The following is a 19,415-nucleotide window of genomic DNA, read 5'->3' as shown; positions in this document are numbered from 1 at the left end:
TATGACGTACCTATCTTTTTATACTGTTCTAGTCAAGTACCAAAATAAGTTGATAGTCGTCTCGAATAAAAAGATCGAGCGAATTTATAAAAATCCCTTTGTTAACGACACAAAAGGTCACGGCTACTGACCTAATTTCACAATCTGAGAGACTTCGGGTCGGCGATGATGATTCAATGCTTACAGTCGTATCTAGTGAGGTGGGTATAGTAATATTATGTCATGGTTTAATATGAAATGGTTGGATACAGCAGAATCATCATAATAATAATATCCTCCCAACTGAATTTCAGTCACGGCGGCCAATCTCCATAGAGACAATAGCGCGAAAGGTATTACAGGGCACAATAGTGTGTGCGCAAACAAAACCCCTACCTTCACCCTCATAGCTTGATGGGACGGAAATCCGACACGACCGGAGGGAGATCAAATGCAGAACGGCTTTAAGTGCTCTCCGAGGCACGGGGGTGATAAACCACTAACATCCTAACTCCGAGCTAGTATACTGAGAATTTCCTATCAGAAAAATCAAATACTATTTTAGACCCGATCCGATCCGGGAATTGAACCCAGAACCTAGTCAATCGCAGTCGATGCTAATTACTAGATGAACGAGGCAGTCATCATACTCGTAGAATAAACGCTGACACAATTCTTAAATAACTTTCTTCATCAGACATGTAATGACGTCAAACTTGACCCATTTCAATCTTTTTTGCCAAAGCGTCATCTCTATTTAAGGACGCTACAATACCTATTTAAAGTTCAAACAGTATATTTTGATTGAAATCACGATGAAAAAAATAATTTTAGTTTTACTGTAATTCGGGGCCTTCTATTCATTTATTTGTCTCATTTTATTTCACGACAACATCATCGGCGTTATCAACTCCAGAACAAGGTTGACAACCCTGATACCCTGTGTAGATGTGCTTTGGAGGTGAGGGCGCCGGATAGGGCTGTTCGTTCGTGCAGACGCCTGCCCTTTTTTCATCTGGCAACAACGAGGACAATTTTTGCCCAAAATGCGCCAACCTTACGAGCACTTGCCTTACTCAACGATGTGATTGCTCAGCACCAAAAATTAGATATTTTTAGCATTAGTATCTCCGAATTTAACAAAATATGTATGTATTGTAACGTCTGACTCAGTATGCGTTTTGGTTTTACTGTAAGCATGCTGAGATATTATTATTAAATAAATAAATAAATAAATAAACTCAACGCCGACTACTCAGCAGTCAGCACGGGCACTGAGCAGATTCTTCTCTATGCCATGGGGCTCCTTTCAGAATGAGAAGGGTTTGGTATAATAGTATCCCATGCTGGCCAAGTGCGGATTGGCAAACTTCCTTTGAAAAAATCATGGAGAACTCTCAGGCATGCAGGTTTCCTCACAACGTTTTCCTTTACATAAGACGCATATAACACCGAAAAGTTCTTGTGCGGTGCGGTGGTGGAAATAAAATCCGAAACAGTCTAATGCTGGTTCTATCTATTAGATCGGACTCCTTTTGTTCTCTTTATTTGGCCTAAGTGTTGAATATTAAACAAACACAACTACGCAAATGGTGCGAGTCAGCGAGAAATGTGACTAACGCCGATTCTACGAGTGTAATAAGATTAGATAGAAAACAATAAGAAATACGATAATTCACAATAACAAGCTATTGCAACAAAGGAAATCAGAAACTACACTAGCGGAAATAAAACAAAGAAATCCTAGGAAGCAATGCGATGCCACAGATTGAAATAATAGTACCTCGTGTAAAAATGCAGCGCGTTGATAGGGTGATTAGATGGGGGCGGGATGTGGAACAAAGCTGTTAATTCGAAGACATAATAGCTTTTTGTATCGCTTTTCGAAAACATGGGCAGAATAGGCACTACCTACATAAAAAACAGCAAGGTAGGATATATAAATAACTAAAGATAGACCTAACTAAATTTCAAATGACACAAGCATAAAACCTAATGACACTAGGTCGCCGAATGAAATCGCAAGTATTTGTTTCTCGGCCTGCACAGACGAGAGATTATTTTTCGAGGAGGACAAAATTGGATCACTAAGAACTGCGTTGCATATGGATTAATACGTAAGTATGGCGAAACGCCGTAGTAATCGATTAGGGTCTTTATCCCCGCAAACAGAAGTCTGTGCAGGCCCATAGAGTGAAACTGTGTCTATTAGCAAAGAAACAAGCTCATCTACTTACGCTTAGGAAATATAATATGAGAGACGAAATACTGTGATTCGATTCGGCGACTCTGTGGATGATAGGCGCAATAGTGACTCACCATTGTAAACGAGGGCGAAGAAGGCCTTCTTCACCAGCAGCTGCGTGTCGAACACCACCAGCTTAGCAGACGTGGGGATCAGATCGTAGCATTTGTGAAATTTGAAAAACTTCACGAATATCTGTGACTCATCTTCCTCTGGAAAAGAAGAAATAAGAAATGTTCATTTCAGATAATAATCAATAAAAAAAACTTACATGATGTAGGCTTTAAGTGGAGCTAATGATAGATCAAGACTGTCACCACTTCGGACAGCAGAATGTGCTAGGTAGATTAAGAGAGCCATGGTCCATGGTCGCTCATAGTCCAGTGTGAGAGCACGCTATTGCAATTAACATTTACGAGCGGAACTTACCTACTCAAGATCAAAATACGTGATGTTTGAAGAACGCGAATCGACGTTTGGTATTAGATACGTTAATTTTTTGCTAATTGATTTTAATAAACGTTTGCCGTTTCTGTCTAAACAATATTGTATCTCAAGTAAAATTCATTTACCCGACCTCACTCGAGGTGAGGTGCGGTTAGAGAGCAACGATGCCACGCACAGGTAATGTTATTTCCTTCTTCCATGGAAACAGCACTATTTTAGGCTCCACCCGCCAACTTGTTGTCGCTTCCATGAACGGCCTTCTTAATTAACCCCCGACCCAAAAAGAGGGGTGTTATATGTTTGACGTGTGTATCTGTGTATCTGTCTGTGGCATCGTAGCTCCTAAACGAATGGACCGATTTTAATTTAGTTTTTTTTTTGTTTGAAATTTGGCTTGATCGAGAGTGTTCTTAGCTATAATCGAAGAAAATCAGTTCAGCCGTTTGAAAGTTATCAGCTCTTTTCATTAGTTTAGGAGCTACGATGCCACAGATAGATACACAGATACACACGTCAACTTATAACACCCCTCTTTTTGGGTCGAGGGTTAATAAACGTTTAAAAATACCTCAGCTAATCTATTCCCAATATCCCTACTGCAGCTCAAGCAGTTTGATTTACGGTCGAAATAATCGAAATACGTGAATCGGTTTATCATTATATTAAATCATCTTTTGAAGGCGGAACGTAATGTATTTGCAACTACGATAGTAAGTAAGTGAAATTATTTGTGCTTAATTTATAAAAGTTACTAAGAGTAAATGCAATTCGCCTACCAGTACCAGTTTAAATATTTTACTTCTCATAATACTTTGAGAAGAACTGATTGCTTTGCTGCTTGTACAGGGATTCAGATAAAAGCCCGATTAAAACTTTGCCGCTGGGTGCTACTACTCAACTTCTATAAGTATTCACTTACAGTATTATTACATTCTTATTATTTCCGATTTAAACGTCAACATTTTTAGAGTTTCGGGTCTCCTGAGAGAAAAAACCCTCATTTTCTGTCCATCTGTCTGCCTATCAGTCTGTCTGGCTAGCAATGTCTTATAGCACAAGTAAAGGGAAAAATCCGAATACCGTGTTGTGGTTGCATCACAAAAAAAAAATTAAAAGTATAATTTCTTGTTCGATAGTAGGTACGGAACCTGTCGTGCCTGACTCTTGACCAATTTTTTTATTACAGGATAGGCTTGCACTTGACGACAATCATGCCCTAAATAAAGGTCTAAGTTGGAGCCGGCTTGCCTAGAAGATACATATTCACTCTTGCCTTGTGTTATACGTGGAAGGAAACACGGACGCCGGAAGGGCGTTCCAAATATAAGCGATTCGTAGAAGAAACATTTTGTTGCAAGATTGAACGTCGAACCATAAATACATTCAAACCAGTGGTAGATGCATTTGACGATCAAAAATACTTGTAAAAGTTTATTCGAATAAAAATATTTCTATTGTATTCATAAGGATGACAATGCTCACGGTTTCCCGTTGTTATGTGGTAAAAAAGAAGGGGAAACAAGATTGAAGAGTTCCGGTGAGCATACTACATGTATACGGGTGTAAATTAAAAATTTATAAAACCCCCGACAAGTGAAGGTTGCAGTAACTAGAAAAGAGCTGATAACTTTCAAACGGCTGAACCGATTTTCTCGGATTAGGTATAGCTAAGAACACTCTGGATCAAGTAACCTTTCAAACAATAAAAACTAAATTAAAATCGGTTCATTGGTCGAATGAATGTGGCATCGTAATGCCACAGACAGATACACAGATATACACGTCAAACTTATAACATCCCTCTTTTTGGGTCGGGGGTTAAAAATATATCCGATAGAAGATGGTGTTATAGACTAAGGCTGCCGCCTGTCGGCTGTGTTAGAGATTCAGCAAATTAATCTTAACGACCGCCGTCGTGGACCAAATTTATCTAAGGTAGGTACACTTTGAGTTAACATTTTTGTAATATTTTAGTCAGAAATGAATTCTATGGTTATCTAATGTACCTTAATGATGTCCCAACTATGGGCCCGCTCAAATCGACGGAGTATAGCAGAGTCGAGCCTTTTTGCTAACTACACAAACTCGGTATTGTTTACGTTGACATACTATTGATATTAGTATGCTGAATAAAAAACACGGAAGTCGCGAGACGCTCTTTGTCACCCCTGGGATTACCATTTTGCCAAAGTAAATAAAACTTCGTTTGAGTTGTCAAGACGCTGGGCCTCGGGCCTCGGGCCTCGGCTCTAGTGTGCGTTGCACTGATGTTAGAACGAACTTATTTGGTTTAGGCAAAATTGGTTTCTCCTATAGTCAAGTCCGTAACATATACAAAGAAGATCATAACAATACCGTGCAATTGGAGCGTCAATAGTGAGTGTGGTTATACCTACACATAGTTGTGTCGGCGCAGCCAGTAGAATCGGACATAATGTAGATCAATGTTCGACAAAACGGCCGTTTGGCCTGCCAGCATTTACCCACAAAAACTTGATTCGGCTTTAAATTATAAAGATAATAAACCCAGATGGTTATGCCAATCATGTGAGACGAATGAAAGTCAACATTGTACATGGGGTAGGTTTAAGTGTTCGATAACAAGTGTAAATTAAAAAATAACACTCCCGACAAGTAAAGGTTACAGTAACTAGAAAAGAGCTGATAACTTTCAAACGGCTAAACCGATTTTTTTGATTTATAGCTAAGAACACTCTCGATCAAGCCAACTTACAAACAAAAAACTAAATTAAAATTGGTTCATTAGTTTAGCAGCTACGATGCCACAGACAGATACACAGATACACGGATACACACGTCAAACTTATAACACCCCTCTTTTTGGGTCGGGGGTTAAAAATAATTACCGATCCGAACTGGTCAAATATGTACAAGTTAAAGTATAGGTACAACAATGTATACAACTGAGTACCGACTTGAATATGTGTATTACATACTCAGTGTAGTGTGTACTAGTGATAGCGATCCTGGGATTACAATATTACTGCTTTGACGATAACCCTGCGACATATTATGCACCTTAATGTGATGTGAGTAATCGCTTGAATGTTATTAACCTGCGACCTCTTAGAGTGAGTCAAACTGACAATGGCGGTATGACCATTCCTTTAGTAATTCAAATGAATGACACTAATATGCTCTAAAATATTCCACGCTTTCTACATTTCAAACAGAAAAGAAACATAAGCCCATAAAAAACGATGAAATAAATACCGCAACTTCTACACAAGCTCTACACCACATTAAAATGTTGTGAGATCCCACACAGAGCCAAGTCTGTGTTTTCTTATCATTAAATCGCCAATTAACATTATGTTATTATATTTTGACTCTATCATTATTATAATATGTCTACTGTCTGTGTTAAAAAATTACCTTCCCTCGAATAATCTCATCAACAACAAACGTATCAATTGCGTAGATATTTTTCCCAGTTCTAGTTTTGAGAAACTAATATTAGCTGGTAAAAACATTTTTGTTCTGTAACATAAGATATTAATTTAGCTTATTTTGATAGAAAGGACTATCCATACTATCCTCCATACTAATATTATAAATAATTAGAATATATTTGTATAATGCATGGCAATCGTGGTGGTGACGCACCGTGGGTAGATAGCGCGGGTGACGTGCGGATGTGCGGGGCGTCCCCCCGCCTCATACCCCGATTGCCATGTCGACCTGTCGCAAACATAGATGTAGTTTATTGTCCGACTAGTTCCCTAAATAAATAATTTTGATGAGAGTTGATAAGTATATTACAAACTCCGAGATTACCGCTTTTTAACCCCCGACCCAAAAAGAGGGGTGTTATAAGTTTGACGTGTGTATCTGTGTATCTGTGTATCTGTCTGTGGCATCGTAGGTCCTAAACTAATGAACCAATTTTAATTTAGTTTTTTTTGTTTGACAGGTGGCTTGATCGAGAGTGTTCTTAGCTATAATCCAAGAAAATCGGTTCAGCCGTTTGAAAGTTATCATTTCTTTTTTAGTTACTGTAACCTTCACTTGTCGGGGGTGTTATAAATTTTTAATTTACACTTGTTAACAAGTAAGTAGATATCTATGCATTATCGCGATAAGCACGCTTTCGTAGGAAGTAACTAAGAATTTTAACCCATATCAACAATGCGCGATGCCGCCTGGGCATTAAAAATTCCATACCTACCTACCAAAGCGATGCGCAATTTCATTGTAAATAGAAATCGGACGACACTACTGTGATATAGTTTACTTAGTATAGTTTTATAGTTGATACAAGGTTTAGGTTAGGTTTAGAATTCAACAAGCTTACCGCCCCGGCTTCGTACGGGTGCAATGCTGGTACTAAATATACTACAGAATGTCTTTATATCTCTTCAAAGAGCGTCATATAATTGCCGCCGGGCCCCCGGCCGGTACCGCCGCAACCGCTATGTCCCTACTCCCTACGCATACCTATGCACCGTATTGAAGAAAACCCGGCCAAGTGCGAGTCGGAGTCGCGTACCGAGGGTTCCGTACTCGGGTATTTTTTTCGACATTTTGCACGATAAATCAAAAACTACTGTGGGTAAAAATAAATAAAAATCTGTTTTAGTTGTACAGGCAAAGCCCTTTCATACGATACCCCACTTGGTATAGTCATCTTACTTTGAAGATTTAAACACATTTTTTTTTTAATGATGTAACCACAAATTCACGGTTTTCGGATTTATTCCTTTACTTGTGCTAGAAGACCTACCTACCTGCCAAACATGATTCTAGGTCAACGGGAAGTACCCTATAGGTTTTCTTGACAGGCGGACGGACGGACGGACGGACGGACAGACAGACAGACAACAAAGTGATCCTATAAGGGTTCCGTTTTTCCTTATGAGTTATGGAACCCTAAAAATATCTGGACCAGGGGGAGTTTCGATGTGATTGGTGTTATGCATGAATTCTTGCAAGAGCTCAAGGGTAAAACGAGATAAACTTAGAAAGTAAAACATTATCTAAATCACACTAATGTGTGTGTGTGTGTGTATGTTTGTTACTCCTTCACGCAAAAACTATTGGACGGATTTGGCTGAAATTTGGAATGGAGATAGATAATATCTCGGATATTTTATCCCGGAAAATCAAAGAGTTCCCACGGGATTTCGAAAAACCTAAATCCATGTGGGCGAAGTCGCGAGCATCGGCCAATACAACATATCATCCAAATCATTACAGCCGTTTTTAAGAAACCAATTACGTGCAAAATATATTTACTATACAAGAATTGCTAGTTTAAAGCATAGCATATATTATGTATATACCTATAACCTTGACTGAAGTTTTTATCACAAAACGTGACGATCGAGTTATGTCAATTTGTCATGAAGATGTAATCAAATTAAGATGTAAACCATGTGCTAGCCAGTCCAAACAAAACTAGCTAACTCACTCTGGCTTCTCACAGGTGGAATTTTGTAAATCGGTTAGAGGATAATATTTACAAAAATCCTGAAACACGTATTTCTTAATTATAACTGGGAGCCCAAATAATACCTTTCATACAAATTTTCAGCCCCTATTTAACCATCTAGAAGGTAGAATTTTCAAAAATCCTGGAAAAAGTATTTCTTCATTTTTAATTGAACTTACATGGATATAACTTGAAAAATGACTTTCATTTCTGTTTCATTTCTTATAGGGCCGATTTTTCAATCGTCAAATAACTTTTATCTGAGGAATTTTGAGGGTTTGACAGTTTTTGTATAGGAAATCTGTCAATAGGTATCTACGTGAAATCTATTCCTCAGCTAAAAGTTATTTGAAGATAGCAAAATCGGACCGTAAGCCCCTTAAGGGTGGAATCACGAAAAATCCCTTCTCCTGCGTCATAAAAGGAACCTGTGAGACTGTCATTTCAAGTTTTTCACCGCAGTAGGTTAGGCTCGCGTTGATAGTCCAGTCAGTCAGGACAAATATTTTTATATGACGTAAGTATACCTAAATTAAATGAGAGATTTACGGCACGTGGCGTCTATTATTTCAAAACGTTACAATCGGGCCTCAGGTGTTTACCTACACAAGTGTTTACTTTACATTCTGCAAACTTTGAAACTGGAAATAGGCTACGTGATCTGCGTAAATCGCAAATTAATTTATTCGGCAGGTGTTAAGTAGCCAGTCATCCGTTTTATTTGCCACCAAAAGATATTTAATACTGAACAACCATTACTCTCGTCTCAAATTTGATTGCTTTTACTGAACAGATTCCTATGGAACGGATGCATACAAATTTCAATCCCATGACATCCCATCCCATCTTACGAAAATGTTTCTTTAAGGGGCAAGCGACGGGTCTGCCCGCAAAATTCAAATTAAAAATTGCGAAAAACCAAATAAAATCAGGGGGCACGGCAGTGCCCCCGCCAAGACGAGCCAAACGGCGGCCGGGGCGCTACGTACCTTTTTCTCGAAGTGTTTCGCCGTATTTTCGACCCGTCATAACTTCGGTCTGGATGACGTTAGAAAGCTGAAATTTTCAATATAAGGTGTCCTCAGCAAATTTACCAAATATACCAAGTATCAAATATCTAGCTTTTATAGTTACAGATTTATTGATACCTAAAATACGCCGATTTCGTCCCTCACTGATGATCATCAAAACCTCTACTCAAAACCTCTAAGGTACTTCCCGAAGTCCTAGAAGACTGAAATTTGGTACGTAGACTAGAAATTGCATACAAACTACAGGAAAATTAAGAAATTGGAAATTGCCCCCCCTCTACGCCTCTTATGGGAAAAGCAAATCTGTAAATTCTGTCGCTAGAATACTGATATTTTCAGGATAAGATGTCCTTGGCAGATTCATTAAACGCACTGAGTATCAATTGTCTAGCTTTTATAGTTTCAGATTTATTGACAGTCAAAACTTCTAGTCTGTAATTCTAGGGTACTTCCCGAAGTGCTAGAAGACTGAAATTTGGTACATAGACTAGAAATTGCATACAAACTACAGGAAAATTAAGAAATTGGAAATTGCCCCCCCCCCCCCCCCCCCTACGCCTCTTATGGGAAAAGCAAATCTGTAAATTCTGTCGCTAGAATGCTGATATTTTCAGGATAAGATGTCCTTGGCAGATTTATTAAACGCACTGAGTATCAATTGTCTAGCTTTTATAGTTTCAGATTTATTGACAGTCAAAACTTCTAGTCTGTAATTCTAGGGTACTTCCCGAAGTGCTAGAAGACTGAAATTTGGTATGTAGACTAGAAATTGCATACAAACTACAGGAAAATTAAGAAATTGGAAATTGCCCCCCTTCTACGCCTCTTATGGGAAAAGCAAATCTGTAAATTCTGTCGCTAGAATGCTGATATTTTCAGGATAAGATGTCCTAGGCAGATTCATTAAACGCACTGAGTATCAATTGTCTAGCTTTTATAGTTTCAGATTTATTGACAGTCATAACTTCTAGTCTGTAATTCTAGGGTACTTCCCGAAGTGCTAGAAGACTGAAATTTGGTATGTAGACTAGAAATTGCATACAAACTACAGGAAAATTACGAAATTGGAAATTGCCCCCCTCTACGCCTCTTATGGGAAAAGCAAATCTGTAAATTCTGTCGCTAGAATACTGATATTTTCAGGATAAGATGTCCTTGGCAGATTTATTAAACGCACTGAGTATCAATTGTCTAGCTTTTATAGTTTCAGATTTATTGACAGTCAAAACTTCTAGTCTGTAATTCTAGGGTACTTCCCGAAGTGCTAGAAGACTGAAATTTGGTATGTAGACTAGAAATTGCATACAAACTACAGGAAAATTAAGAAATTGGAAATTGCCCCCCCTCTACGCCTCTTATGAGAAAAGCAAATCTGTAAATTATGTCGCTAGAATGCTGATATTTTCAGGATAAGATGTCCTTGGCAGATTTATTAAACGCACTGAGTATCAATTGTCTAACTTTTATGGTTTCAGATTTATTGACAGTCATAACTTCTAATCACAAATTCTAGGGTACTTTCTGAAGTCCTAGAAGACTGAAATTTGGCATTAAGCAGGAATTTCAAGAATTATGAACAACAGATAAATTAAGGAATCGGGTCCCCCTTCATCCCCTCGTATATGAGATGCATATCTGTAAAATATGTTACTCGAATACTAAAGTTTTCAAGATAAGATGTCCGTGGCAGATTTATCAAACGTACCAAGTATCTGTGTTTCCTGAAGTCCTAAAAGACTGAAGTTTGGTATATCTGCTTCAAAATTGAGTTGCAAGATTCCACCCGAACAAACATATTTACGTACGAGTACATTGCAAGTTGAATAAAAGCTTTTAAAAAAAGAGGTAACGATAGAGAGTGGGCCATGAAAATGATGTACCTACAAGAAATAGATCCAAAAAAAATCTAGGGCACCTGCCAAAAAGAAATGAAATCCCACCAAAAACATTTCATGTAAAAAGGTAGCCAAGACTCACAAGTTCATTATGTTTTCACTGTTAAAAAGTTATGAGATCTCTAGTAGAGCCAAGCCCCTAGCTGAGCTTAGATTTGTGCTGGCCATGGGAGCTATCCCAAGTCCAAAGTATATAGCTTTTAAATGTTCTTGACTATATGACATTTATAACAATAAATAACAAATCACTCTACTTACAAGCTCTGATTCTACAAACCCTATATCTTGGTAAAAAAGTACGGCTTGGCCGTTTACAGTTCGTGGATTTTTTACCTGAAATAACATTTAAGCCCGGAGTAGCTTCTGCGAACATCACGAAGTACAATACAAATTAGTAATTGTCGAACAAACTATTCCTTATGGCCTTAAAATATGTTATGTCATGTATTAGTTTTACGAACATTAAACGGCCAAGCCGTCCTTTTTTACCAAGATGTAGGGTTTGTAGAATCAGAGCTTGTAAGTAGAGTGATTTGTTATTTATTGTTATAAATGTCATATAGTCAAGAACATTTAAAAGCTATATACTTTGGACTTGGGATAGCTCCCATGGCCAGCACAAATCTAAGCTCAGCTAGGGGCTTGGCTCTACTAGAGATCTCATAACTTTTTAACAGTGAAAACATAATGAACTTGTGAGTCTTGGCTACCTTTTTACATGAAATGTTTTTGGTGGGATTTGAATTTCGCGGGCAGACTTGTCGCATCCACCTTAAAAATAAGGCATTGGCTTGTTAATGAATATGGTAGGCAAGGGCATCCTTATATTATTATCACAAGCACAAATTCTCTACTTACTGCGTAGTTTTTGCTTTGTGAGTAACCTTCGATAAATGATTACACTAGATAAGCTGATGGATGTCAAAAAGTCTTCGTGAAAATATCGTCGCACCTCCTATTGCGATTATATTTATCGTTTAGGCAATCTATAGATACTTTAACATTCACTTTTACGTATTTTATTTTTAGGTAGTAACTTTATAACTAAATCTTTTGAACAAACTTCTGTTATATTCATATGCTTGTGCCTTTTAAACGAGAATTTAAGGAGGTGTTTAAAAGAAACAGTTGCACTTGTTAAGTATGTTCTACTGTAAACAAAATAAACTCGAAAGGGATATTCTCTGTTAGATTTTGTACATGAATACATAAGTGTCTAGTGTAATCATTTTATCCAACGATGTAACATGTAAAATAATAATTTTTACTGAGGTATTATAAGATTTGGCAGAGCAAAAGAGTTCCCACGGGATTCTAATTTGCTTTCTTTAATAAATAATTTAGAAAAAACCTAAACCCTCGCGGACGACGTCGTCGCGGGCATCAGCTAGTTAAAAAGTATTTTTAAGATAGGTATTACGTGGACGGCTGTGTCAATCCCAACTCATGTTACAAATCTTTTCAATATAATTATTCTGAAAGAGATTAATTATTTGAAAATGTATTTCAAGCTTCTCTTTACCCTTTTTCCCAATAGTTCTAAGATTCTAAAAGCATATATTTATAAATATATTTTGAGATCTAAAAAGGTGGAACTAAAATAGCGAGTGAGATCTCAAAATGTATACATTATACAATCTTGGAAAAATTGCGCCCAGAGAATTTCAATACTTTGTAGCGGGTGTAACTTCGCAAGACGACGTAAACTACCTACTTAACGCTTACGTGGCGTTGCTATGGCATTGTGTTGGTGTTGATGTCATTTAGTATGAACAGGCAAGCTTCCTGAATGTTTACACCAGTCAGTACCGGAAAACGGCTTCTTCATCAGCCAGCACCCTTAGATGAAGGACCTTGCGCGAGGCTTCTAAATGGCGTACATTAGGTATATACTTTGCTTAGACTTAAGTCAAACTTAAAACGAGGCGGATTTATGTCAAGACATATTTCTGTCTTTTTTTCCTTTAAAGTTAAAACGGGTTATTAATAATAATTAAATAATTATTATTTGAAGAGAACAGCAACCTTGATTACATAAATGATTCAAAACTTTTATCCTCTACCGATGCTAATTGATGCGCAAGCGTCTGTTGTTTATTTATTTATGTTCAATACTATTCGCATTGAATCTAAGGACATGACGTCATAGAGAGCCTCGTACGGCGTAAGATCATAATATGTAGGTGTTACACACTCGAAGTCTAAAATTATAGTTGGCTAGTAATAGACACGAACTTGTAGACAAGGAAATGCAAACAACAAATAGGTATTGAGTTTGTATCATCATAACATACCTACTAAACTAAGGCGAGTTCACATCTACCTATTTGATTCGAACTGTACCTAAACATCGCTTATGTTGCCAGGCAATTAGTACCTAAATTGTACCCACTTGAACGGATGAATTTTTATAAATATAAGAATTTATCCCCTAGCTAATGGTAATTATTATAAAATTATTGTAATTAATTTGTATGTTATTCAAATGAAACCATAGCCTGTAGTTAGAGCTCTACGATCTTTATGTAATTCATCGATAGAGACGTGTGTTGTGTTCAATATTATTGTGGTCATCCAGGTCATCCGTAAACTCACTTGTTGTGAAATCAAACATCAAAACAGGACTACAAAATTGACTCTACTCTAACTTCACACTGAATGATATTCCGTAACACAACAATCAACAAAAGAAAAGTTTGGCAGCGGGGGAAATAGCGTCGAACCGTGCGTAAAAACGGAACGTACAGGCAGCGTGGGAGATGTAAACAAGCCGACACCTTTTATTAGCCAGTCGGTGAGGAACGCTTTCCACGCTCGGCCGACTGCCTCGAACTCTTTGATGAGTTCGATAGAGTAGACGGACTCTTCTTCGTCGTCTTCGACGACGAGAGCAGGATTGTCGGAGAAGTAGTGTAGGCGCAGCATGCGCAGGGCACGGGCGGCGCATCGCCCGCCGCCGCCACTCGGTGCGGCCCGCCGCGCCTCCCTCGGCTCACTGCTAATTATACACAAGCACAGCCGCGTGCGAGCTCGTTCCGCTTCGTGGACCGTCGCCACTGACTCGACCCGGGCGCGATGGCCGCTCGCCGTGCCCGCACCGGCGCGCGCGCACTGCTGCCGTGTGGCCGGCCCACGCCCACCCCGCCGTACCGGGGAGACGCGACTACATCGTACCCGATACTCCTCTACTCTTATGCGTATATTTCAGAACGCTAAATTTAGTCTGCACCTGATCCAATTATATCACGAACTGTGTCAGTAACTTATCTAAACTAGTAATGAAAGTATATGCTAATAATTATTTTTATCATCCCTTACAGTTAAATGACCTAATTTTACGAAATGATCTGTTGGTTCGGCTTTCGCGAAGCAATAGGTGGACCGAATAATTTATATCTTCAAATAGTTAGTACCTACTTATTCTTTAAAACCACTTCGGTAGTCGTCGGTTTCGCCTCGACCTTCCACCAACACTACTCGGCCGAAAATTGCTTTATTTCCGGCCTGGACAGTAATGAAGTATTATCATATTATGTCGGCTAAACTTACATGTTTGTCGAAGTATGCCCGACTAGTTTCGATCCCGTCCGGCACCCTTTTCCAATGGGCCTTTGATCTCGACGCAACCCCCAGACGCCGCGAGCTGAGGCGTCTGGGGGTACTCTAGTCGGACATACTCCGACAAACACGTGATTTTAGCCGACATATATTTATAATGAATATCATTCACGATAGTTTAAACGCTAAAACGATTTTATTATGTAATAACTGAACGTCTGACTCCTGCACATCAAAACAACTAATTCAATGTCACTTAATCTGCACGTCAATACCACAAACACAAACAAAACACAATATCAGTGTTAAAAACTATTGAAAATTTAATTAACATCGCACCTTTGGGGTGTGTCAGCTGTTTCTCTAGTGGAAGTCGCATTTTATAAAAACCACTGCACTTATTGAACAATTCATCGCGTACAACAGACTATGGGTATTAACGTGACCAACAATGGACGAATTTGTTTAGTGATGTGTATACGGTCAGCGATTTTCATAAAATCTGCTTCAGAAGTAATTTGCATTGAGTTAAGTTTTTAAAAGTAGGTACATAATATTATGGTCGTTAACAATATTCATGTTTGAGACGGAAAAGGAAGCGCGGGGACCCTGAGATACAGGTTTTTCAAACTTACCTACCTACTTCAGGGGTCCCGACAGAATTGTGAAATGATTTACTTTTAACAATAAATTTTTATTTCATATCAATCATTTTTACCTTATTTGAACATATCTACTGCAATGATTACATCTTTTATGTAGCTATAATATGTATAACTATTAAAAATAGGTTTTTTAATAATCCCACGGCAACTAAAAAAACTCTTCTCTTTCCCGGGATAAAAAGCAGCCTATGATTGGGTCCGGGATGCAAACTGTCTATGTACCTACCAAATAGATGATGCCTTTTATTTTATCCACGTGGAGTTAGATTTTTAAAATCTTTTGAAAACCAACCAACCAAAGCTAAAAACCAACCAACCAACCAAGCTAAAAATGTACATCCCGGTGTGCAAGCTATAGTACGAAACTATATCAGTACCTTTCGTCAAAATCGGTCAAACAGATAGGCTGTGAAAAGTTAGCGGACAGACATATGAATATGGATTATAGGCGTATGGTCTATGAAAAACTAACAAAATTGCAGGAGTCTACTAATCAGAAATATATATCTATTATTTTTCAATCAAGACGAACGATTTACTGGTGTTTAACGATTGTTCACTGTATAAATATTATCAAACACATCACTATTCGAATGAATGATAAATCGAGTTTATCGTATCGCAGTAGTCGTAAACATTAGGCACAATCAAACTGTCAACAAAACATTTTACAACAGATAATAAAAAGGCCGCCCCGTTCACAACAACGCATACTTATACCTATGTGTTTATTTCGAAAACAACTACTTAGCAGAATATGGGTTATTTAGAAGTAGGTAAAGCTAGTTTTATTGCAAAAACATTTTAAAAGGCCACTTTTAACGTGCCGGGTGTATGGGTATGAATAAATTATTTTAATGTCCTCAAACATATATGGTGCTACTTCGTGCTTGAAAATATAACATGTGAACATATGTGAATAATGCTTACATATTATAAAATGACTAGAAAAACCAGAAACAATAAAACGTCTATAAGATTATTTTTTATGTAGAAGGACTGCTTTCTAAAATATATTAAGAATTTATTTGTTATTTATGTGTTCTTCATTTTTTTTAACCCCCGACCCAAAAAGAGGGGTGTTATAAGTTTGACGTGTGTATCTGTGTATCTATCTGTGTCATTGTAGCTCCTAAATTAATGAACCGATTTTAATTTAGTTGTTTTGTTTGAAAGGTGGCTTGATTACATAGGTTATCCCATAAAATTAAAAAAATTCCATGTGGTTTAAAAAATCTAAATCTACGCGAACGCTGTCGCAGGCATCATCTAGTTGTTAATAGTGTTAGTGAAACGTATTCATGATTGGATTTGGCATGTCCTTCACTGAAATAAGTAGGTCTGTTATCAATTTGATAGTAGAGGTTTGTTTTAGGAAAGTGGAAAACGTATAGGAGAATTCGTTTAAGATTAAATGTATGACGTCTGTTTTGATAACTATTGCCCGATGATAGTACCTATTTTGTTTAGTTTAAAAACTTTACTCGACTCGATGTCGCGAGAGATTACTTTCGTTTAGGTATATTCTAGTTATTGATTTTCATTGAAAACCCTACGCAAATACCTAGTTTTTTCAATGACCTAATATACCTTATTAATATAAGAACAAGAAGGTCATTGCAATGTTAACCATAACAACAAACAAAAACAAACTTATCAACAGTCACGTTTGCAGCAAGCAATTGGTATAACCTACACTGTACATAATTATTATTATGTCGTTTAGTGTATTAATTACATAACCACAACAGCAGAAAAATGCGTTCCTAATGTTATTCGGTATACTATGAAGAATTATATACGCTGATATCAGTTTTCTTTGATATTGTTGCTACAATAAAATACTTACAAGGAAGAAAGCAGAAAGAAAGAAAGGAAAACTTTTATTTTGTAAATAGTACCTCAAATACTTGTTGAACCTAAACCTACTTTCGTATATATTCTATAACAATAACAAATAGTAAAAGGGATTTATGATACATACATTTTGAAAACTCACTCACCATTGTAGCTGTATGTGTTAACTGTTTACACATAGAGCTACAAGTGTAAATTAAAAATTTATAACACCCCCGACAGGTGAAGGTTACAGTAACTAGAAAAGAGCTGATAACTTTCAAACGTCTGAACCGATTTTCTTGGATAATAGCTAAGAACACTCTCGATCAAGCCACCTTTCAAACAAAAAAAACGAAATTAAAATCGGTTCATTAGTTTAGGAGCTACGGTGCCACAGACAGATATACAGATACACACGTCAAACTTATAACACCCCTCTTTTTGGGTCGGAGGTTAAAAATGGCGAGTGAGATCTCAAAATGTACGCACTATACAAAACATATCCACGTGAGCGAAATCGTAGGCATCGTCTATTTGGTACAGAGATAGCTTGCATCCTGGAGACAAGAACATATGCTACTTTTAGGGTTACGTACCTCAAAAGGAAAAACGGAACCCTTATAGGATCACTTTGTTGTCTGTCTGTCCGTAGTGTCTGTCAAGAAACCTATAGGGTGCTTCCCGTTGACCTAGAGAATCACGAAATTTGGTAGGTAGGTAGGTCTTATAGAACAAGTACAGAAATAAATCTGAAAACCGCAAATTTGTCGTTACATCATAAAAAAATGTGTTTCAATTTTCAAAATAAGATAGGTAACTATATGAAAGGGCTTTACCTGTACATCCTAAAACAGATTGTTATTTATTTTTGTGTATAATACTTTTTGATTTATCGAGCAAAATGTTGACCCTCAGTGCGCGAGTCTGACTCGCACTTGGCCGATTTTTTATCCTGGAAAAGCAGAATTCTGCCGGAATTTTTAAAAACCTAATCTACGCGGACGAAGTCGCGGGCATTAGTTGTGTATATAAAATATAATATTTCACAAGCACCACTTAAAAATATTTTTAACGTAAAAATTCTTACACAATAGAAAATGAAAACGAGTAGGTCGGTACTCGGTAGATACCTTACCTATCTTAGATTCGAACCCAACTTCAGAAACTAGTTCAAGAGATCAAGGTCTCTGAATGAGAAAATAACTCGGGAAGTATAGACACAATGCTATTTTTGCTATTTATATTATTAAATTAGCGACCCACTCTCAAGGCTACGAACGGGAGCTTGAGAGGAAAACTATTCCATTCATTATCCAGCTCCAGCAGATAGGACGATTTTTTTCAGGTGTCTTTTTGTCTGTCTGCTAAATTTCACGGCCCAACAGTTTAACCGATTTCCGACATTCCGTTGCCGGACGTAGGCTACTTTTTATTCCGGAAAGGCTAAGTGTTCCCACGAGATTCTTAAAGTTCCATCAGTTTAAGCGATATATATGAAATTTGTTACAGAGGCAACTTTTTATCCCGGAAAATCAAGGATTTAAAAAAAATCCTAAATCCACGCGGACGAAGTCGCGGACATCATTAAGTTCCTAATATTATGAATTGATTTCGCTGTGTTTTTATTATGATAATAATAACTATTTTATTTACAACTAGCTAATGCCTGGCATGCGTTGCAATGCGACGCGCGCACCACCCGTTGTCCGTTGACGGTACTATGATTAACGCAACGAGTATCAAAAACAACTGTACTCAATCAATAGAATGAACAATACTGGAGCTGATGAAATAATGAATGCTGGAGCGAGCTGCAAATCAAATCCATGCTCTTTTATTAACCACGACCCAAAAAGAGGGGTGTTATAGGTTTGACGTGTGTATCTATGTATCTGTGTGTCTGTGTATCTATGTATCTGTCTGTGGCATTGTAGCTCCTAAATTAATGAACCGATTTTAATTTAGTTTTTTTTTGTTTGAAAGGTGGGTTGATCGCGAGAGTGTTCTTAGCTATAATTCAAGAAAATCGATTCAGCCGTTTGAAAGTTATCAGCTCTTTTCTAGTTACTGTAACCTTCACTTGTCAGGGGTGTTATAAAGTTTTTATTTAGACTTGTCATTTACATAATCTTCAATTGTTTATTATGTTTTTTTTTCAAGAGCATATTTTTTATATTGATCGCATGTAGGTACGTATCCACAATATGGGGGCAACACATCTGATATCTCCATAAATCCCAACCCAGGTTAAGAATCTGAGATTATTTTGTTTGTTATATACAAACAGAATATATTGTTTGTCTA

The 19,415-nt window shown here is 37.5% G+C and overlaps 1 protein-coding gene across 3 annotated transcripts in view; it reads right to left on the bottom strand.

Moving 5' to 3' along the window:
* The window catches only part of LOC123880725 (general transcriptional corepressor trfA-like), an 89,769-nt gene that overhangs the window by 9,729 nt on the left and 60,625 nt on the right, over window positions 1–19,415 (bottom strand). For all 3 annotated transcript variants that reach the window (XM_045929008.1, XM_045929009.1, XM_045929010.1), the window contains exon 12: window positions 2,299–2,436. In XM_045929008.1, the coding sequence (XP_045784964.1) occupies window positions 2,299–2,436 (138 nt within the window). The remainder of the gene's footprint in view (window positions 1–2,298; window positions 2,437–19,415) is intronic.

Source organism: Maniola jurtina, chromosome Z, assembly GCF_905333055.1.
Source record: "Maniola jurtina chromosome Z, ilManJurt1.1, whole genome shotgun sequence".
NCBI lineage: Eukaryota > Metazoa > Arthropoda > Insecta > Lepidoptera > Nymphalidae > Maniola > Maniola jurtina.
This window is presented reverse-complemented; position numbering and strand designations above follow the sequence as displayed.